The 23,155-nt window shown below is 45.1% G+C and overlaps 1 protein-coding gene and 1 pseudogene across 1 annotated transcript in view; one reads left to right on the top strand and one right to left on the bottom strand.

The window, feature by feature from the left end:
* Positions 1–18,451, bottom strand: part of MTHFD1 (methylenetetrahydrofolate dehydrogenase, cyclohydrolase and formyltetrahydrofolate synthetase 1) — a 73,562-nt gene extending 55,111 nt beyond the window's left edge. Inside the window, exons 1-2 of the mRNA XM_007986954.3 lie at positions 18,283–18,451; positions 4,490–4,574 (exon numbers count right to left, since the gene is read on the bottom strand). Coding sequence (XP_007985145.2) covers positions 4,490–4,574; positions 18,283–18,323 — 126 coding nt within the window. The 5' untranslated portion in view covers positions 18,324–18,451. The remainder of the gene's footprint in view (positions 1–4,489; positions 4,575–18,282) is intronic.
* Positions 18,452–18,485: 34 nt separating this feature from the next.
* LOC140710007 (uncharacterized) lies at positions 18,486–19,628 on the top strand (annotated as a pseudogene).
* The last annotated feature ends 3,527 nt before the right edge of the window (positions 19,629–23,155 follow it).

Genomic DNA, 23,155 nt, shown 5'->3' with positions numbered 1-23,155 from the left:
GAGAGTGACAGGCCTTCTGTGCTTTTCTTCTCAGCTAAGCCCTTTTAGACAAACAGCAGAGGAGAGAGGGATATTTAAGTAGTATTCACTTTGACTTTTTTTTTTTTTTTGAGACAGTCTTAGGCTGGAGTACAGTGGCGCCATCTCGGCTCAATCCAACCTCCGTCCCCAGGGTTCAAGTGATTCTCCTGCCTCAGCCTCCTGAGTAGCTGTGATCACAGGTGTGCACCACCACACCTGGCTAATTTTTATATTTTGAGTAGAGATGAGGGTTCACCATGTTAGCTAGGTTGGTCTCAAACTCCTGACCTCAAGTGATCCACCAGCCTTAGCCTCCCAAAGTGCTGGGATTACAGGTGTGAGCCACCGCACAATGCCTACTTTGACATTCTTGATAAACAAGGGATAGAAATTTAGCAAGGGATTAAATGATGTATTGGAGACATACATATAGATTGTAAGGGAGACTATGTCCAAGTTGGGTGAAACTCTGATGGGAGTTTCAAATGAAAGCCTTGAGTTTCCTGTCATCCAAATCAAGACTGCAAACATTCCTTCATACATTTGTCCATAAAAATATTTATTGAATACCTCCCTACTGGGTGAATCTGGAGCTCAGGGAAGAAACTCTGGATAAAGACCTAAATTTGGAAGTATTCGCTCATGAAGCTATGGGACTGGGTGAGGTCACTTAGGGAAAGAATAAGACAGGGAAGAGACCTCAAGGGTGAGTCCCAAGGCATTTAAATGGTTTAGGTATTAGGGTGATGAGCAACAACAAGCAAAGGAGACTCCAAGGAGGGAAGGAAACCAGTGGTGTCCCAGATCAAGAGCCTGGAGCTCAGAAGAGATCTAGATTTAGAAGTCACTGGCCTGATAGATGAAACTGCCTAAAATAATGGTTCTGAAAGTGTGGCCCACACACTCTTTAGGGACCCCAAGACCTTTTGAAAGATTTATTTGGGCCAGGCTAGTTTCATTATAATACCACTACAATGCTGTTTGCCTTTTTAATTGTGTTAACATCTGTACTGATGGTGCAAAAGCAATGGTGTGTAAGACTATTAGTGAACCAGCACAAATCAAGACAATGGTTTTGGACTAGTTGTCAAGGTATCCTTCGCTACCACACACACTCAGTAAAACTAGATGCCAGTTTCACTAGGACGGCCCTTGATAAAGAAACATACATTATTAATTTTCTTAACTTGGCCAAGCACAGTGGCTCATGCTGTAATCCCAGGACTTTGGGAGACCAAGGTGGGAAGATCACTTTGAGCCCAGGAGTTCAAGATCAGCCGGAGCAACAAGGTGAAAAACCATCTCTACAAAAAAATACAAAAAATTAAGGCCAGGCACAGTGGCTCATGCCTGTAATCTCAGTACTTTGGGAAGCTGAGACAGGAGGATCACTTTGAGTCCCAGTGTTCCAGACTAGCCTGGGCAAAAAGGCAAAAATCTCTACAAAAAATTAAGGCCGGGCACAGTGGCTCACACCTGTAATCTCAGCACTTTGGGAGGCTGAGGCGGGTGGATCACCTGAGGTCAAGGGTTCAAGACCAGCGTGGCCAATGTGGTGAAACCCTATCTCTACTAAAATTACAAAAATTAGCTGGGTGTGGCACCTGTAATCCCAGCTACTCGGGAGGTTGAGGCATGAGAATCACTTGAACCCAGGAGCCAAAGGTTTCAGTGAGCTGAGATCACGCCACTATATTCCAACCTGGGGGATAGAGCAAGACTCTGTCTCAAAAAAAAAAAAAAAAAAAAATTAGCAGGGCATGATGGCAGGCACCTGTAATCCCAGCTACTCAGGAGGCTAAGGCAATAGAACTGCATGAACCTGGGAGGTGGAGGCTGCAGTAAGCCAAGATTGCACCACTGCACTCCAGCCTAGGCGATAAAACAAGACTCGGTCTCAAAAAAAAAATTAGGCATGGTGGTGTATGCCTGTAATCCCAGCTACTCTGGAGACTGAGTGGGAGGATCACTTACTTGTGCCTGGGAGATGGAGGTTGCAGTGAACCAAGATTGTGCCACTGTACCACTGTACTGAGTAAACATATATACATATATATATATATATATATACCTCAACTCTTGAGTGCATGTGTTTTTAATAGTCTATGTAAGGAATTGGGAAGCACTCATAATGCATGTCTGCTATATACAGAAGTACAGTGGTTGTGGTTGTTACTAAAGTATTTGTGCTTTTTTTGTTTGTTTGAGACAGGGTCTCACTCTGTCACCCAAGCTGGAGTACAGTGGCATGAATACAACTCCCTGCAGCCTTGACTTCCTGGGCTCAAGTGACCCTCCTGCCTCCCTCTCATGCAGTTGGGGCCACAGGTCTGTACTACCACTCCTGGCTCATTGTTTAATTTTTTTGTAGAGATGGGGTCTCACTTTGTTGTCCAGGCTGCACTCGTGCTTTTTTGCCTTGTTAGCTGAAACAAATGCATTTTTATATGGAACACCATCTTTACTTGAAATAACAACTGACAAGCAATGATTATTCAAGGCTTGAGTATCTGACAAATATTTTCTCAAAACTGAATAAAGTGAGCCTGGTATTTCCAGAGAAACAATTAATTGTATTTGTTGCCAGTGATAAAATGTGAGGTTTTGGGTGAAAGTTAAAATTTTTTATCCACCCCTGTGAGCTTGACAGCTTCTCAATACTTGAAAACTTCTCTGATGAGCTTGGTGATGTTAATGATTCCAGTTCTTTCATATTGCATAATGAAATGTTAACATTTGGAAGATCTGCATAATTCAGGGAACTATTATTTTCCAAATGAGGAACAAAGGATGTTACAAAACCATGCATGGGGTAAATATTCATTCCAAATGTAACATTTTGATGTAACAAAGTATGCAAGTCTGAGAAGATGTAACAAAGTATCAAAGTTCACTGATGGCGTTTCAGATTCTACATTGCAACTAATCTTTTAAAACTTTACTTACTGAGTCCTGGTACAACATCAAAGAAAAATACCCACAATTACCTGGAAAGACTATTTAAAAAGTTCTTCCCTTTTACAGCTACACATCTGTATGAAGCCAATTTTTCTCCATATATTTCAATCAAACCAGGACACAGCAAAAGACTGAATGCTGAGGCAGATAAGACTCCAGCTCTCTTCCATTATGCCATACAGGAAAGAGGTGTGCACAAATATAAAATAATGCCTCTTTTCACTAAATTTTGTTTTTAAAAAAGTTATTATTCCATAAAATGTTATTTATGTTAACATGTAATAAATGAGCTTACTATTGGCATTTTTAAATGAATAAACATTTTTAAAACTTCCTAATTTCTCTTTTTTTTTTTTTTTTTTGAGACGGAATCTCTGTTGCCCAGACTGGAGTGCAGTGGCACAATCTTGGCTCACCGCAACCTCCACCTCCCGGGTTCAAGCGATTCTCCTGCCTCAGCCTCCCGAGTAGCTGGGATTACAGGCACCCACCACCACACCCAGCTAATTTTTGTATATTTAATAAAGATGGGGTTTCTGGCCGGGCGCGGTGGCTCAAGCCTGTAATCCCAGCACTTTGGGAGGCCGAGACAGGCGGATCCCGAGGTCAGGAGATCGAGACCATCCTGGCTAACATGGCGAAACCCCGTCTCTACTAAAAAAAATACAAAAACTAGCCGGGCGAGGTGGCGGGCGCCTGTAGTCCCAGCTACTCAGGAGGCTGAGGCAGGAGAATGGCGTAAACCCGGGAGGCGAAGCTTGCAGTGAGCTGAGATCCGGCCACTGCACTCCAGCCTGGGCGACAGAGCGAGACTCCGTCTCAAAAAAAAAAAAAAAAAAAAAAGATGGGGTTTCATGATGTTGGCCAGGCTGGTCTCAAACTCCTGACCTGAGGTGATCTGCCCACCTTGGCCTCCCAAAGTGCTGGATTACAGTCATGAGCCACCATGCCCAGCCAAAACTTCCTAATTTCTAATACAGTAAACATTAATGGATAAATCTGTATAAACAATAGCTCCTTGAGGTCTTACATCTTTAAGAGTGTAAAGGGGGCCAAGTACAGTGGCTCACGCCTATAACGCCAATGCTTTGGCAGGCAGAGGCAGGAGGACTGCTTGAAGCCAGGAGTTCAATGCTACAGTGAGTTATGATTGCACTGCTACATTCCAGCCTGGCAACAGAGTAAGACCTTTTCTCTCAAAAGTAAATAAATAAATACATTAAATTAAAGGGAAAAAAAGATTGTAAAGGGGCCCTACTAAGACCAAAAGTTAAGAGACACTGTCCTAGAGAAAGGGTATCCACAGAGAAGAGCAGAGGGCCGGGATATGCCAACATTTAGAAACTGAGCCAAAGAGGGGGAACCTGTCAAGAGAGACTGAAAAGGCATGAGATTACACAGCAGCCAAAAAAAAAAAAAAAAAAAGGAAAGAAAAGTAGAGGGAGAGGTGTGAAATGATATTGAGAAATCAAGCAAAGACAACATTAGTGGAAATATACTATCATAATACCTGTAATATTGCCAGGCCTGGTATGAAACCAGGTACTTCCTCCTTCAACTGAGTGACTTGATTTTTCAGTCTCGCCCTTATTTGCCTAGAGAAAAAGGAAAGGGTGGAGTTAATATTGAATGTTCCAAGCACAGATAAGTGATGCAGATTATTAGATGTATTTCTCTTTTATTTGTTTGTTTATTAACACAGGGTCTCGCTCTGTCACCCAGGCTGGGAGTACAGTGGCACAATCAAGGCTCACTGCAGCCTCAACCTCCTGGGCTCAAGCGATCCTTTCGCCCCAGCCTCCTGAGTAGCTGGGACTTTACAGGTGTGTGCCACCATACCTGGCTAATTTTCGTACTTTTGGTAGAGATGGGGTTTCACCATTGCCCAAGCTGGTCTTGATTTCCTGGGCTCAAGCGATCCACAACCTCGGCCTCCCAAAGTGCTGGGATTACAGGCGTGAGCCACTGAGCCCGGCTTGTATCTCTTTTAAATCAAAAACACTGGCCAGGAGCAGGCAATGGTTCATGCCTGTAATCTCAGTACTTTGGGAGGCTAAGGCAAGATGATTGCTTTAGAACAGGAGTTTAAGACTATCCTGGGCAACATAGTGAGACCCCATCTCTACAAAAAATAAAAAATTAGCTGGGAGTGGTGGCAGGCACCTATAGTCCCAGCTACTCAGGAGGCTGCGGCAGGAGGATGGGTAGAACCCAGGAGGTTGAGGCTGCAGTGAGCTATGATTGTGCCATTGCACTCCAGCCAGGATGATAGAGCAAGACCGTCTTCAAAAAAAATAAAATAAAATAAAAATACCACTGAATGAACATTATCTGGTTTAATATGTACAGGAACTTCCCATCAATTTTCCAGGCCACAAGTAGATGTGGATCTTTTTCTTTTTTCTTTTTCTTTTTTTTTTTTTTTTGAGATGGGGACTTGTTCTTTTGCCCAGGCTGGAGTGCAATGGTGCGATATCTGCTCACTGCAACCTCCGCCTCCTGGGTTCAAGCGATTCTGCTGCCTCAGCCTCCGGAGTAGCTGAGATTACAGGCGCGTGCCACCATGCCCAGCTAATTTTTGTATTTTTAGTAGAGATGGGGTTTCACCATGTTGGTCAGGCTGGTCTCGAACTCCTGACCTCGTGATCCACCCATCTCAGCCTCCCAAAGTGCTGGGATTACAGGTGTGAGTCACCGTTCCCGGCCAACTGGATCTTTTCTAACTCCTACTGACGCTAACTGACCAAAGGGTTCAGGGATAATTGAAAATGTATTAGTTGATGGCATTCAAAATCATATAGTAAATAAATGAAAACTTAGACCAACACTTCTAGAAAGCGCTGATCCTCATCTTTTTTCACATTTCCACTCTCCAGGTGCTGTCATGAAAAAATTTTATAGGAACAAACTCAAGCACACACCTTTTGCTCAACCTACACTAGTAAGATTACCACAGGGTATCCACATAAGGTTGAATGATAAATCAATGAATCCCCCTCCAAATTCAGCATAAACTTACAAATTACATGCTAATTCACAAAGGAATTTTCTTTACAAAGAATTTAACACAAGGTTAAAAGTATAACCTCCTGCAGTCTCCTTATTAGAGTGAAAAAAAGTATAGCCTCTTGCAAAACTAAGACGATCAATTTACCAACATACAACTTCTCAACTGTCAGGCCTCTGAGTCCAAGCCAAGCCCATCGCATCCCCTGTGACTTGCACGTATACGCCCAGATGGCCTGAAGTAACTAAAGAATCACAAAAGAAGTGCAAATGCCCTGCCTCGACTTAACTGATGACATTCCACCACAAAAAAAGTGAAAATGGCCGGTCCTTGCCTTAAGCGATGATATTACCTTGTGAAATTCCTTTTCCTGGCTCATCCTGGCTCAAAAAGCTCCCCCACTGAGCACCTTGTAACCCCCACTCCTGCCCGCCAGATAACAACCCCCCTTTGATGTAATTTTCCTTTACCTGCCCAAATCCTATAAAACGGCCCCACACTTATCTGGCCCCACACTCATCTCCCTTCGCTGACTCTCTTTTCGGACTCAGCCCGCCTGCACCCAGGTGATTAAAAAGCTTTATTGCTCACACAAAGCCTGTTTGGTGGTCTCTTCACACGGACGCGCGGGACATCAACAATACAATAAGATGTCAAGTAAATGAAATTACATCCATAAATAAATACCTGAATAGTTCAACCTTGCTATCATGTATCAGCTGTATCATATATCAGTTATGATACATGATACAACGTTCAACTTGAACAAGCTCTGTCCCTCTTGGAAAACCAGTTTTGTCATTTGTCACATGGACATTCACAAACAGCTCTTCCCTCATTCTAATTTGGTTACTCTCAGCTCCACTTCTCCACACGTCACAAAAAACTGACATAAACAGGCACACAAGAAATAGATTATTTGGACTGGCCTAGTAAAGATCAAGAATGTTGAATGGTACAAGAAAGAAGTCATACCCAAGATTTCCAATTTTTATTTATTTTATTTTATTTTATTTTATTTTTTTGAACAGGGTCTGGCTCTATTGCCCAGTCTGAAGTGCAGTGGCACAATCACAGCTTACTGCAACCTCCACCTTCTGGGCTCAAGCCATCCTCCCACTTCAGCCTCCCAAGTAGCTGGGACTATAGGTGCACACCACCACACTCATCTAATTTTTGTATTTTTTGTAGAGATGGGGTTTTGCCATGTTGCCCAGGCTGATCTTGAACTGAGCTCAAGTGATCCTCCCACCTTGGCCTACCAAAAATGCTGGGATTACAGGTATGAGCCACTGCACCCAGCTCAAATTTTATTTCTAGTTAGTGACCTTGTTTTTTCAAATCAGTATTCTCTATAATAATATAGCTCAAAAGAATAGACCATTGGATTTTTTTTTTTTAACTGGGATTAGACCTGGATACAGACCACAGTTCGCTCTGAGACAAGAGAACAGGGAATACCGCAGTGTTCACACCCCAGCAGTTCCAGGCCTAGCTGCTCCCCTGAATGACAATCAGATGTGGTGCTGGGCATAGCCCAATACCCCTACACAGTCATCCACGCTCTCTTTGGTCCAAAGTCTTATATAATCATTCTTGCCGAAATCCATTATAAATTCCAATTCACTGTTTAACATCATGGCTCAATTTTAAATCTTTAACATGTTACGACAGAGAAAAAAACACATTGCTAAAATATAACCTTTAACTCTTATTATGGATATAGAAAAATAAGTAAATAAAAATAAAATATAACATGGACATTTCAACAGAAGCTATATGGTAGGCAAAGGAGGCAACATGAAATGTACATGATTAAAATAAGGCTGCCTTTAGACAACAAAAATGCTGAAATGTGCCACAAGCTTAGAGTAGTTCTCAAATAATTCTCAAAGGCACAGGAAAAACAACTTTAGTAACTGATCAGAGAAGAAGCAAGAACATTCACCTTCAAAATACAAGGCTTTGGGCCGGGCATGATAGCTCACGCCTATAATCCCAGCACTTTGGGAGGCCGAGGCGGGCAGATCACAAGGTCAGGAGTTTGAGATCAGCCTGGCCAATATGGTGAAACCCTGTCTCTACTAAAAAATACAAAAAATTAGCCAGGTGTGGTGGTGCACGCCTGTAGTCTCGGCTACTAAGGAGGGTGAGGCAGGAGAATTGTTTGAACCCAGGAGGTGGAGGTTGCAGTGAGCAGAGATCCTGCCACTGCGCTCCAGCCTGGGTGACCCACTGAGACTCCGTTTCAAAACAAACAAACAACAACAACAAAAAACAGGGCTTCTTCTAAAAAAACAAACACAAACAAACAAACAAACAAACAAACAGGTTGTCAGGCCTTTGAGCCCAAGCCAAGCCATCACATCCCCTGTGACTTGCAGGTATATGCCCAGATGGCCAGAAGTAACTGAAGAATCACAAAAGAGGTGCAAATGCCCTGCCTGGCCTTAACCGATGACATTCCACCACAAAAATGAAAATGGCCGGTCCTTGCCTTAAGCGATGATATTATCTTGTGAAATTCCTTTTCCTGGTTCATCCTGGCTCAAAAAGCTCCCCCACTGAGCACCCTGTGACCCCCACTCCAGCCCGCCAAAGAACAACCCCCCTTTGACTGTAATTTTCCTTTACCTACCCAAATCCTATAAAAGGGCCCCACCCTTATCTCCCTGGGCTGACTCTCCTTTGGGACTCAGCCCGCCTGCACCCAGGTGAAATAAACAGCCATGTTGCCCACACAAAGCCCGTTTGGTGGTTTCCTCACATGGACGCGCATGACACAGGTCTTCTTCTAAACAAGGACACAATGTATCCCCCTGCCCCAATAGATTACTGTTACAAGATTTTTTTTTTTTAGACGGAGTCTCGCTCTGTCGCCCAGGCTGGAGTGCAGGGCCCGATCTCAGCTCACTACAAGCTCCGCCTCCCGGGTTCACGCCGTTCTCCTGCCTCAGCCTCCCGAGTAGCTGGGACTACAGGTGCCCGCCACCTCACCCGGCTAGTTTTTTGTATTTTTTTTAGTAGAGACGGGGTTTCACCATGTTAGCCAGGATGGTCTCGATCTCCTGACCTCGTGATCCACCGGTCTCGGCCTCCCAAAGTGCTGGGATTACAGGCTTGAGCCACTGCGCCCGGCCAGTTTTTTGTATTTTTAGTAGAGACGGAGTTTCACTGTGTTAGCCAGGATGGTCTCTGTCTCCTGACCTCCTGATCCGCCTGCCTCGGCCTCCCGAAGTGCTGGGATTACAGGCATGAGCCACGACACCCGGCTGTTATAAGATTTTTAAAATGCAGAACGCAAATGTTTTACTTAATATGTTTTATTCCCATTTTGTTTATTTGTTGATTTATTTCATTTGTTCATTAACAATTTTCATACTACTAAAAAATACTTCAGCCGGGCACGGTGGCTCACGCCTGTAATCCCATCACTTTGGGAGGCTGAGGCAGGTGGATCACCTGAGCTCGGGAGTTTGACACAGTCTGAGCGGTGAAACCCCGTTTATACTAAAAATACAAAAAAAAAAAAAATTAGCCGGGCGTGGTGGCGCATGCCTGTAGTCCCAGCTACTTGGGAGGCTGAGGCAGGAGAATCGCTTGAACCCGGGAGGCAGAGGTTGCCGTGAGCCAAGATCGTGCCACTGCCCTCCAGCCTAGGCAACAAGAGCGAAACTCCATCTGGAAAAAAAAAAAAAAAAAACCTTCAAAAAAAGTTTAAAAACTTAATATGTAGTTCCTTGTAAAAATAATTGTGATTGCGAGGCCACCTAGTGTTCTAAGAAATACATGTATTTCAAATTCATAGTCATTTAAGTCAAATTAAAACACTAAATTAACCTTCTCGTTGAAAGAAAACTGATTTTCACCTATCACTAATATAGCAAAAGCTGTATTATATCAGTATACAAGACAGTCAATTGATAATAGTACTATTATTACACTGAAGAATATTTACCAAAAAATTATTATAATTTAACCCAAACATTTACCAAACTTGACAGGTATCTGAAATACATATTTGAAAGCTTAATGTGAGGAAACTATTTTATGCTTCATTGGAAGTTTACAATGTAAAGTTCTTCTATCCAATTCTCTCTAACTCAAAGCCCTTAGAAAGCAAAGGTAAACTGCTTGATATTTATGACATGAAAATAAGTCAGAATAGTGTAAAATTTTAATGAATCCTATAATTCTTAGTAATGGTAAAGACCATCATTAATCCACACGCACAGTGACACAATAACTCACGTTAAGCTTCTGGATCAGGGTTTTTCAGCCTCAGCACCACTGACATTTGGACCAGATCATCCTTTGTTAAGGGGACTATCCAGTGCACTGCGGGATGCTCGGCACCAGTCCTGGCTTCTACCGCTAGATACCAATAGTACACCCCTTCCCCGTATGACAATCCAAAAGACTCCAGGCATGCCCAATGCCCTGAGGTAGAGGGAGTAAAAAACTGCCCCATTTGATAACCTCTGATCTAGTGCAATAAATGGACTGGGTTGGATTGGTTAAGGCTTTATAAAATTTAGGATTTTAAAAGTGGACCGTTATGTTCATTCAGAAAAAGGTCTCAAAGAGAAAAGCACCTTCGGAGTCCTGGTACAGGCAACCAAGTGTGGTAGGATTCCTGAACAATGAGGTCCCACCTCCCCCACCCCCACCCACTCAAGGATGAAGGGGGCAGGCAGCATCTACTCAGATCCAACGAATTGGTGGCATGAAGAATAGACAGCATAGTATTGCTAAACTTTTCATACCTTTCAAAAAGTCAGGCATCCAGATTTTTATGTGTAACTACAGGCATAAATGTGTTGGGAAGTAATCCAATGTTGTAAAGTAATAAATGTGTTGGGAAGTAATCTAATTCTGTAAGCCAAACAAAAAACATGTGGCCTCTAGGCCACAATTTTATCACCTTCTGCCAGTAGCAAGAGTTTTGAGACAAGACAGGGTTGGCTCTGAGTACGAGGATCTGTAAGAAGCTATGCTTAACTATATGTCAACAAAGGAGAGGTGACACCAGCAGGTCTGCTGGTGAGAACAGGCAGACCCCTAATTCTAAGTCTGAGAATTAGTCTCACCATTGGAGGATTACCTAACCATAGATGTGGCCACTAGAGCTGACTAGGGCTCCAATGAACAACTCTAGGTCCCTTGCAGGCCTCTGGGTCATCAGAGGGGAATGTAGAAAGAATGGAGAAGGTAAGGGTTCTCCACTTGGAGGGAAGAACCTGCCAAGAGCTCATAATGAGAAAAGCCTCACAAGGACCTGGCCTTCCTGCTTTTCAAAAAGACTAAAGAAAACCTTAGGTAGAAAAGGTTAGGTCTAAAAGGCTGCTAACTAAGGAGGGGCTGGTATTTGGGCACCTAAACCCAAAGATCACTTATCATGTTAACTCATTCATTGCAGTCAAGATTAAGATTAAGTTCCTGACATGCTCTGGCAAAACCTTTCACAGAAATGCTCCCTTATCTCCTGGGACTTCTCAATCATCAGATACCAAGCAGTCCGTCTCCTGTCCAGGCTTGTGGTGAGGGGCAAAAAAAAAAAAAAAAAAAAAAAAAAAAAAAAAAAAAAAAAGGCTGAGCCAGCAAAGTAAGTAGGTCTGACCTGTCTCCAACCAGTCAAAATTGGACTATAACCTCAAAAATGACTTTTTGAAGAGAATCTGTTTGGGTGCTTCCCAACCAGACTGAGGGGTGGAATGATTTCCTCACAATGGAAAGGCCTCAGGGAGAACCAAAGTCCGGGTGTCTCCTGCTGGGGGGTAGAAGTTTGCAATTCCTTCTAGCAAGCCAATGACAAGCCCATGGTAGGGAAAGAAATGCACCATCGAGCCTCTGCCACCAACCTTGGAACACCTGCGCAAGTCACTTAGCTTCTGGCTAAAGTGTCATAAACTGCAAAATTGAGGGGAAGGGTAGTAGCTGAGCGTCTGAGGATTCTTGACTTTAGCCACCCACTTCTTCGAGGTCAAGGATTTACAAGGTGCCAGAAGCTGCTTTTTGGTCAATTAAGGGGAGCAAAGGAGAGCCAACTGCACAGTGCAGGGGGAATGGGGGCCTTCTGCACTGTGGATGGGATGTCACAGAAGCTTGTTTTGAGAGTCTTACATTCTTTTAATCCTTGGGGCAACCTCAGGAAGTAGACAGTTCTCATCATCCCTACTGCACAGAGAGGAAAGTGAGGCTAACTTTTCCAAGGCCACACAAGCAGTCCCTGCCCCCTAACCTCTATTCTACCAACCTCTACTGAGTCAATTAGAGGAGAAGGGAGCCATTTCCCTCCACTCCAAGGACCCTCCTCTGTGCTAAGCCAGCTTTCCTTCTAGAAGATTCTTCATGAAAATAGGGGATGTAACAGGGAACCATACACCTCTGCTCAGAACCTCACTACCCAAATCCCAAACTGCCTGATCCCAACCCCCCTGATGGACAAGGACAGACCCTTATTTGCAAACCACATCCCCAATCAGGTGCCATGACCATAGCAGTTGGCTGCCAGCTCAGGGCTCTGCTGCACTATCGCGGCTACCTGCCCAACAGCCTGGCTGGAGTCCTAGCTGAAGGTCCCAGCCTCTCTGGAACTCTGACCTCTCCTGCACAGGCTTCCAGAAACAATCCAGCTATGACAGTCAAGGTTCCATGTAACTTTTGAGCAACCTGCACTTTGGAGTTCATTACAGGCAAATTTTTTTTTTTTTTTTTTTTGAGATGGAGTTTTGCTCTTGTTGCCCAGACTGGAGTGCAATGGTGCCATCTCGGCTCACTGCAACCTCCTCCTCCCAGGTTCAAGCCATTCTCCTGCCTCAGCCTCTGGAGTAGCTGGGATTACAGGCATGTGCCACCACACCCTGCTAGTTTTGTATTTTTACTAGAGACGGGGTTTCACCATGTTAGTCAAGCTGGTCTCCAACTCCTGACCTCAGGTGATCCACCTGCCTTGGCCTCCCAAAGTCCTAGGATTACAGGCATGAGCCACCACGCCCTGTCCAGGCAAATCTTTTCAAGCATAAAAGGGCCTACATGTATTTAATCTACAAGACAAAGTAAAAGCCTTATCCATGTTAACTCAGTAACCAAGAAGACCTGCCCTTCACTATGGCAGGCAAATTATTTTTACAAAAACAGTTCTTCTAGCCCTGTAGCTAAAATGTACAGCCAAGGTTCCAAACTTTTATCTTTGATCACTAGGATAAATTCTAATTTTAAGTCTCAAGATTATAAGCCAGCTCCCAAAGGTACAGGCTGGATAAAGACACACATAACTTTTTTATTCAATGAGTACTTTCTAAGTACCTATTTACTAAAACTTACCGTGTACCAACGACTTCTCTAAATGCTTTATAGGTATTAACTCATTTAATTCAAACAACCTTATGAGTTAGGTGACATTACTACTCCAATATACAGAAGCTAAGGCACAGAGGTAAATTGCATGACCCAGTGATGCACAGAGAAGGAGGCAGCACCGTGCTTAGGCTCTGGAGCTACCATCCACAGCGAGCTTACAAACATACCCAACTTGCCCTGCACTTGGCCAGCAAACACTCGCAGCACCTACTCAAACCATCTGCCTCTTCACAACCAGTCTCTTTAGAAAGGAGACTTAATCAAGAAAAATGCCACCAATGGAGAGAGCAGGCTTAATTATAGCAAATTAAGGGAAGGGAAAACCAAAGAAATCATATAACTGTAGTAAGCCCCACTTTGAAAGGCGTACTTACAGAACAACTATGCTTTCTTGTCTACAAAGCAAGGTGGGTCTTCCAACACTATCTAATGCACATCCTTCTCCCACTTTGCATAACCTTTTTTTTTTTTTTGAGACGGAGTCTTGGTCTGTCACCCAGGCTGGAGTGCAGTGGCCAGATCTCGGCTCACTGCAAGCTCCGCCTCCCAGGTTAACGCCATTCTCCGGACTACAGGTGCCCGCCACCTCGCCCAGCTAGTTTTTTGTATTTTTTAGTACAGACGGGGTTTCACCGTGTTAGCCAGGATGGTCTCGATCTCCTGACCTCATGATCTGCCTGTCTCGGCCTCCCAAAGTGCTGGGATTACAGGCTTGAGCCACTGCCCGGCCACTTTGCATAATCTTTTAAAAGACTTCTGCCCAGGGCAGGGTCAAGTTCCTCTACTCAGGAGCCTCTACTCAGTCAGCTTCTCACAGGGCCATTGCCATTGACCCCCAAAGCAGTAATTTACTAACTGGTGAGGACAAAGGTCCATGGCACAGGCTGTGTTTTTGGTCAGGAGCTATTTCCCCCACAAAATTGGCAGGCTTATGGCTCCACCTCCTTCAAGTCTTTGCCCATAAGTCACTTTTACAAAGACTATGACTCCCATATTTAAAATTGCAGCCACCAAGCCACAGAAATTCCTGTCCCTCTTTTCTGCTCTGGTGTTCTCTTTGTGCTTCCCACCAGCTCACAATTTGTTTCACCTATTTCAACGTCTGTCTCTACCCATCAGTATGCAAATTTCACGAGAGTAGGGATTTGGGCTGTTCACTGTTAAGAGTCTCAGAGCTTTGAAGATTGCCTGGCTTAGAGGACACACACAGCTATTTGTTGAGTAAGTGAATAAATACCCACAAAGAACAGATACTTGTCTCTACCTCTCAGACCTTCCTCCAGTTGTCAAATTCAGGCTGCAACCTTAGAATTCCCCGTGAGGAAGAAATGGGGCTTTTACTTCCAAAGAAAGATAATTTGGCAACTAAATCCATCATGTAAGTACCCAGTTTCCCACAGAGTAGAGCAGGTAGAGAAGGAATCTGGAATGCTGAACTCTGTCAATGTTCGGGATCCCAGGAAGGTATAAAAGGAGAATAATAGAAGAGGACGAAAGTCAGGGATAGCATTCTCAGCAGGGTGGGAAACATGGTAATGAGAGGAAGACTACAAAGAAAAAGCAAAGCGCTGGGCGCAGTGACTCATGCCTGTAATCCTAGCACTTTAGGAGGCTGAGGCGGACAGATCACTTGAGGTCAGGAGTTCAAGACCAGCCTGACCAACATGGTGAAACCTGAGGTCAGGAGTTCAAGACCAGCCTGACAAACATGGTGAAACCCCATCTCTACTAAAAATACAAAAATTAGCTGGGCATGGTAGTACATGCCCGTAGTCCCAGCTACCTGGGAGGCTGAGGTGGGAGAATCGTTTGAACCCAGGAGACAGAGGTTACAGTGAGACAACATCATGCCATTGCACTCCGGCCTGAACAACAGAGCGAGACCCTGTCTGGAAAAAAAAAAAAAAGAAAGAAAGAAAGAAAAGCTTATGAAATTCCTTTTAGCAAGTAGTAAGTGCTGGTTAGAATGAATAACATTGGGCCGGGCGCGGTGGCTCAAGCCTGTAATCCCAGCACTTTGGGAGGCCGAGACGGGCGGATCACGAGGTCAGGAGATCGAGACCATCCTGGTTAACATGGTGAAACCCCGTCTCTACTAAAAAATACAAAAAACTAGCCGGGCGAGGTGGCGGGCGCCTGTAGTCCCAGCTACTCGGGAGGCGGAGGCAGGAGAATGGCGTGAACCCGGGAGGCGGAGCTTGCAGTGAGCTGAGATCCGGCCACTGCACTCCAGCCTGGGCGGCAGAGCGAGACTCCGTCTCAAAAAAAAAAAAAAAAAAAAAAAAAAAAAAAAAAGAATGAATAACATCATATACTGAGTGACGACATTGAGCCATTGCCATTCACCCTTGGACAAATCACACCACTTTTCTGGTCTCCAATGATTTCCTAATCCGCAGGATGAAATGCGGGAAGTGGGCTGGATTTTTAAGAAATTCTAGGACCGGTGCGGTCGCTCACGCCTGTAATCCCAGCATTTTGGGAGGCCAAGGTGGGTGGATCAGGGTGGGTCAAGATTTAGAGACTAGCCTGACCAACATGGTGAAAGCCTGTCTCTACTAAAAATACAAAAATTAGCCGGGCGGGGTGGCACACGCCTGTAATCTCAGCTACTTGGGAGGCTGAGGCAGGAGAATCACTTGAACCTGAGAGGTGGAGGTTGCAGTGTGCCGAGATTGTGCCACTGCACTCCAGCCTGGGCAACAAGAGTGAACCTCTGTCTCAAACAAACAAACTAGCTGGACATGGTGGCACACTTGTAATCCCAGTTACTTGGGAGGCTGAGGCAGAAGAATCGCTTGAACCCAGGAAGCAGAGGTTGCAGTGAGCTGAGATCACGCCATTGCACTCCAGTCTGGGTGACAAGAGTGAAACTCCATCTCAAAAAAAAAAAAAAAAAAATTAGCTAGGCGTGATGGCAGGCACCTGTAATCCCAGCTACTCGGGAGGCTGATGTGAGAGAGAGAATTGCTTGAACGCAGGAGACAGAGGTTGCAGCGAGTCAAATTGGACACAGCAAGACTTCATCTCAAAAAAAAAAAAAAAAAAATAGATCTCAAGGCAGCAGCTACCACGTTAAAAAAAAAAAAAAAGATAATGAATCATTCATATATACATTAACTAATTACTGATCATTAATACAACATATATCGAATACTTATTATGTGCCAGAAATAATTCTAAATGATCATCTGTTAGGAACCCATTTAATTCTACTGACATCCCAATAACCTAGACATGACTTTTACTTAACATATGAGGAAACTTTGGCACACAGAGGTTAATTAATTTGCTTAAAACCACACAAGTAGTAAGGCATCAAAGAGGGTTTCTAGGTGTTTAGGATATAGACAAAAATAAGACAATACATGTATTTGCCCTTATGGAGTTGATAACCATATTTAATTTGCTCTCCAATCAACGAAAGCATATTCAGTGAGCACCTGTTCTCAGTGCCGGCCAAGGTGCATTATTGTTGCAGTAAATTATCTACACTGTTATTATGCACTGAATTATCTCTTCACAGTCCTTCTAAAAGGAAGATTTTTATATCAAAAAAAAAAGCCACTGGAAAAGGAAGTTCGAATACAGGCAAACAAAAAAGAAAAGTCACGCAGAAATACAGTTTAGCAAGCCACATTTGAAAAGCACTAGGCAATAAGTATTGTGATTTCTTTTTTTTTTTTAGACAGAGTTTCGCTCTTGTTGCCCAGGCTGGAATGCAAAGGTGCATCTGGCTCACTGCAACCTCCGCCCCCCCCCAGCCCTGGGTTCAAGCGATTCTCCTGCCTCAGCCTGCCAAGTAGCTGGGATTACAGGTACCTGCCACCACACTCTGCTAATCTTTTGTATTTTTGGTAGAGATGGGGTTTCACCATGTTGGATAGGCTGGTCTTGAGCTCCAGACCTCAGGTGATCCACCTGCCTTGGCCTCCCAAAGTGCTGGAATTACAGGCATGAGACACTGGGCCCAGTCTTTTCACCACCAATGACTTTGTAATTCACTCAAAAACCTCTATTACAAAGTTAGGAGTTACAGGACAATTACAATTTAGTAACTGCTGTGACTGGCAACAGTTACTTAAATAACTGGTGATGTGAAAGGTCCCAAGAGCAAACTCAGTAACGTCACACAGAATATATCTTTCCCTCCTTCCTCTACTAGATAGAATATATCTTTCCCTCTTCCTTCTACTCTCATTTTTCCTCACCAGTCACCTCCCAGACAAAAAGCTGCCAGTGTTACTTCCTGGGAGTAAAGATGGCAACGATACCCACTAATTAAGCAATCAGATGTCCCGCAAGGGTAGAACAGGCAGAGGTCAAGTGGAAAGCAGAATATTCTCAGGACTCAGGAGCCAAATTAAGTTTCAAGTAACTCTAGGGCCAGGGCACAGAGAAGGCTGTTAGAGAGAAGCACGAGATTGAAGAGAAAGGAAAAATGTATTAGATTTCACTTAGCATATGATAAGACCATGATATAGTGGGAAAAGCTATGAGCTGGAAGGACCCTCTGTCATTATCAGCCTTGTGGTCTTGTGAAGCCTTGTCACCTCACTAGTCTCCATCTACTCACCTCCAAATTAACGGGAACTAAGTAGATTGGATTTCTGAGTTCTGACTAGGGGGTCTCCAGGAAGCCGAAACTACCCTCTCTCGGCAGAAAGTCACCAGCAGCTGCGCGTTTGGGAGTATAGTCGGCACAGGACTTTTCCCCGAAGCACAGGAGCCAGCGGCTTACAGCCACTAAGCAGTCCACTTGCAAACGCAGGTTGTGCTCGGGATCTCCTTCTTTGGCTGCAGGTCTTCAGGTATTATGGGCCTAACTCTTCCGTTACAAGTGTCCCTCCCGCAAAAAATGGGTCCGGGGGACCTGTACACCCTCAGAGCCCTAGTCCACAGCCCCACACTCAACAAAAATGTCAGGTGCTTACGCGGAGATCTCCTTCCCGTTCAGGATTTCTGCTGGCGCCATAGCCTTTATTAGTCCGCTGCCCACGATGGACACCACCAATATCGAGGTTCCAGTCCCTCCGCAGCCAAGCAGGACAGCCCAAACCACGTGCTTAGGGACTGGCCAGGGGATCACACTACTGCGCCTGCGCCCCTGCCCGCTTCTTGGCAGACGCGGCAGCGCATGCGCAGCCCGGAAGGCCTGGCGTCCCTTAACCAGCTGAGAGCTAAAGGGTCGGGGCCTGAGGGACGGAAGAGGGAGGGGAAGATGAAGAAAATCGGTGATGAATGGCTGGCGGATATGAGTGGCGGAAAGAAAGAGCCAGTCCACGGTGCGCCTTTGCATTCGGCGGGAAACCCGGCCGAAGACTAAGCTGGAAAGGACTCTGGTACCCGGCCCCAATTCCAGCCAATCAGGGAGTAGAGTTACGGGGCGGGGCTGGGGCGGGACAGTCTCGCGGGAGACAGTTTGGCGGGTTCGGGAGGCGCTTCTCCAGTATCCGCCCAGTCTTTGGGGACGCGGTGGCGGGATCTCAATCGCCTGGCTTCCAGGGAGTTTTGGGCGGGTCCCCACCCTGGAGCGTGGCGGGCGCTGGACTCGACAGCACATGTGAAACTGGATAGCTTGGCGCGCCTTCATACTTTGTCACACACCTACGCCACCAGACTGGGGTCGGGCCCCTCTGCGTTCTGCTCTGGAGGGCCTGGGTCTGGGCCCAGTACCGGGCTTTTAGAATCTCCTCAGCTGAATCTGAAGCTCAGCCCTGGGTAAAGCGCAGCCCGCTGTTTCAGGCCCCTCCGAGCTGGAAGGAGTGTCATAGCTGGAGCGCTCATGGCCTCCTTGGTGTTGGGGTCACCCCGTGTTTGCCAGGGCTCAGGGAGGGTCGTAGTCTGGATTTTGTCACCCCTACGTCCCCGCCCCGCCGCAGGTCTGGGGTTGGAGAATCCACGCGGGCTTCATAAGCTAGATGCCAGTTGACCCTCGAGGAGGGATGCTCCCTCCCCTTAGGCGTCCACGCTGGAGAGGGAATAAGATGGGCGATTCCCTGGGGAGCCTGACAGGGCAGCTGGGATGCTGGAGAGGACTGGCCCCTTGAGAGTTACTGAGTCCGATGAATGTGCCTGCTCTGCTGGAGGAACCGCGCTCAGGTTACAGTCATCTCAGTATGGTCCTGAAGATGGCGTGGTTCAGGTCACTTAGGACTTGACTAGATACCGGGTTTATTTTACAGGCTGTTTCTGACGGTGGCCTGTTTCAACTAATGGCAGAGCTCATCTAAAACTTTTTTTTTTTTTCTTTTCTGAGACGGAGTCTTACTCTGTGGCCCAGGATGGAGTGCAGTGGCCATTTTGGCTCACTGCAACCTCCGCTTCCTGGGTTCAATCTGTTCTCTGCCTCAGCTTCCCAAGTAGCTGGGATTACAGGCGCCACCTAGTTAGCCCGCCACCACGCCCGGCTAATTTTTGTATTTTTAGTAGAGAGGGGGTTTCACCATCTTGGCCAGGCTGGTCTTGAACTCCTGACCTTGTGATCCACCCGCCTCAGCCTCCCAGAGTGCTGGGATTACAGGCGTGAGCCACCGCACCTGGCCTAAAACTGATTTTTTATTAATTTGGGGGCTTTTAGTATTTTTTTTCTTATTTCTAAATTCTGAGGTTATTTATAGTAACTCCATATATGGGATTAGATAATCTCGTGATTTTCTGTTTCTGGTAATTATTTCTAATATATATATATATATAGGTTTTGTTTTTTGTTTGTTTTTGAGACAGAGTCTCGCTATGTCGCTCCGGCTGGAGTGCAGTGGCAGGATCTCCGGTCTTTGTAGCCTCTGCCTCCTGGGTTCAAATGATCCTCCCACCTCAGCCCCCGAGTAGCTTGGACCACAGGCTCATGCCACCATGCCAGCTAACTTTTCTATTTTTGATAGAGTTGGGGTTTCACTATGTTGACCAGACTGGTCTTGATCTCAAGGGATTAGTCTGCTTCGGCCTCCCAAAATGCCGGGATAATGGACATGAGCCAGCGTGCATGGCCTTAAAGTTACTATTCTTAAAGTTTGCACAAGTGATATGTTAAAGGCACAGACTTAGTAATATAATGATGTCATAATAATAACCCTAAAACACACTGTCTCGTGTTGTACCTAAACAGGTGAAATTAAGAAGAAAATTGAAGGAAATGTTTCTGGTAAATTACAGATAGTGAATCTTTTGTCTTATACTACCAAATAGATATTGACTGTTCCAGCTTTCTTATTTGTTGAGGAAGATGGCAGAAACCCCATTTTACAGACAGGGATAGACTTTGAAGGATAACACCCAAAGCTGCATAGTTGTAGCTGGTATAGGCCCCATATCTGATGTTTCATCTCTAAATCTACCACCTTTACCATCTAAACAGGCTGGATTTTGACAGTATCTATGTATGAGTTGCATAAATCATTCATTCATGGAGCAAATAATTATTGAGTGGCCACTATGCCAACAGCACTGCTGTTAGATGCTAGAGATACCCCAGTAAACCAGCAAAATTTCTGCTTTAACTCATACTCTGGTGGAGGAGACAACGATCAAGTAAAGAAATACATAGGCTAATTTTAGAGATTATGACATGCTATGTTTTAAAAATAGGCAAGCTAAGAGTATAGGCAGTGATGCTGGGAGGTGGGAGAGTGTTGTCTCAGAAATGTGGTAAGAGAGATTTCTTTGGGCATCCGACCTGAACAGAAACCTTAATGAAGAGAGGAACTTGGAATGTAAAAGAAAGAAAGCAAGGATTTGCTTTGAGCACCTGGAGAGATGGGATTGCCATTCGCTGAGGTGAAATAAGGTAAAATGTAGAAGGACTAGGTTTTGGGGTTAAGATTATGAATTCGAGGCTGGGTGTGGTGGCTCACACCTGTAATGCTAGCACTTTGGTTGGCTGAGGCAGGTGGATCACCTGAGGCCAGGAGTTTCAAGACCAGCCTGGCCAACATGGTGAAACTCCATCTCTACTAAAAATACAAAAATTAGCTGGTCATGGTGGCAAGTGCCTGTAATCCCAGCTACATGGGAGGCTGTGAGACAAGAATTGCTTGAATCCAGGAGGTGGAGGTTGTCGTGAGCTGATATTGCACAACTGCAGTCCAGCCTCAGTAACAGAGTGAGACTCTGTCTCAAAAAAAAAAAAAAAAAGGAAAAAGATTATGAATTCAGCTTTAGACATTTTTAGATTTCTCTTAGACATCCAAATGGAGAGAAGATATTTAAATCCATGAGACTGAATGAGATCCAACCAAGGGAATGAGTGTAGGTAGAGAGAGGACCAAAGACTAACACCTAGAACCTTTCAGTTTTCAGAATGCAAGGAGACAGGAGGAACCAAGAAGGAAGATTGCAAAAGAGAGTCCACTTTGGGAGACCAAATACAGGAAGGTCACTTGAATCCAGGAGTTTGTAGAACAGCCTGAGCAACCTAGCAAGACCCTGTCTCTACAAAAATAAAAACTAAAAAACTTGTCTGTAATCCAAGTACTTTGGAGGCTAAGGTGGGCGGATCAGCTGAGGTCAGGAGTTCGAGACCAACTTGGCCAACACAGTGAAACCCTATCTCTACTAAAATTACAAAAAGTAGCCGGGTGTGACAGCTGGCGCCTGTAATCTCAGCTACTCGGGAGGCCGAGGCGGGAGAATCCCTTGAACCCAGGAGGCAGAGGTTGCAGTGAGCCGAGATTGTGCCACTTCACTCCAACCTGGGAGACAGAGTGAGACTCCATCTCAAAATAAATTATTATTATTATTATTATTTTTTTTTTTTTTTTTTTTTTTTTTTTTTGAGACGGAGTCTCGCTCTGTCGCCCAGGCTGGAGTGCAGTGGCGCAATCTCGGCTCACTGCAAGCTCCGCCTCCCGGGTTCACGCCATTCTACCTCAGCCTCCCGAGTAGCTGGGACTACAGGCGCCCGCCACTGCGCCCGGCTAATTTTTTTCTATTTTTTAGTAGAGACGGGGTTTCACCATGGTCTCGATCTCCTGACCTTGTGATCCGCCCGCCTCGGCCTCCCAAAGTGCTGGGATTACAGGCGTGAGCCACCGCGCCCGGCCTCAAAATAAATTATTAATTAAAATTTTAAAAATTAACTGGGCATGGTGCCATGTGCCTATAGTCTGTTACTCAGAAGGCTGAGGTGGGAGGATCCTGTGAGCCTAGGAGTTGGAGACTTCAGTAAGCTATAATCATCCCACTGCACTCCAACCTAGGCAACAGAGCAAGACCCTGTCTCTTAAAAGGAGAGTCCAGAGTGTTCTAAGGAAAACCCCAAGAGCATCCTACCTTAGAAGACAAGTGAAGAGGCCTGGCACGATGTCTCACACCTATAATCCCAGCACTTTGGGAGGCCAGGCAGGTGGATCACTTGAGGTTAGGAGTTCAAGACCAGCCTGACAAACATGGCAAAACCCCTGTCTCTACTAAAAATACAAAAACTAGCCAGGTGTGGTAGTGCACGCCTGTAATCCCAGTTCCTAGGGATGCTGAGGCAGGAGAATTGCTTGAACTCAGGGGGCAGAGGTTGCAGTGAGCCGAGATCGTGCCACTGCACTCCAGCCTGAGCAACAGAGTGAGACTCTGTCTCAAAAAAAAAAAAAAAAAAAAAAAAAACCAGAAGACAAGTGAAGAATGTGTTTCGTGGAAAAAGGGGTAATTAATTCTGTCAACTGTTGCAAATTGGTCAAATAAAGAATGAAAATCAATCTTTCAAAGAGAATAGAAGGACAAAATATTTTTACCTAAATGCTTATAAAGGCAGTTGCTAGAAAAAATGTTTACTTTTTGCAGAGGCCCCATTTTTACAGCCTTTTTGAGGGGTAA

Source organism: Chlorocebus sabaeus, chromosome 24, assembly GCF_047675955.1.
Source record: "Chlorocebus sabaeus isolate Y175 chromosome 24, mChlSab1.0.hap1, whole genome shotgun sequence".
NCBI classification, from domain to species: Eukaryota; Metazoa; Chordata; class Mammalia; order Primates; family Cercopithecidae; genus Chlorocebus; species Chlorocebus sabaeus.
The sequence above is the reverse complement of the archived record's forward strand: the minus strand, read 5'-3'. Positions and strand labels throughout refer to the sequence as shown.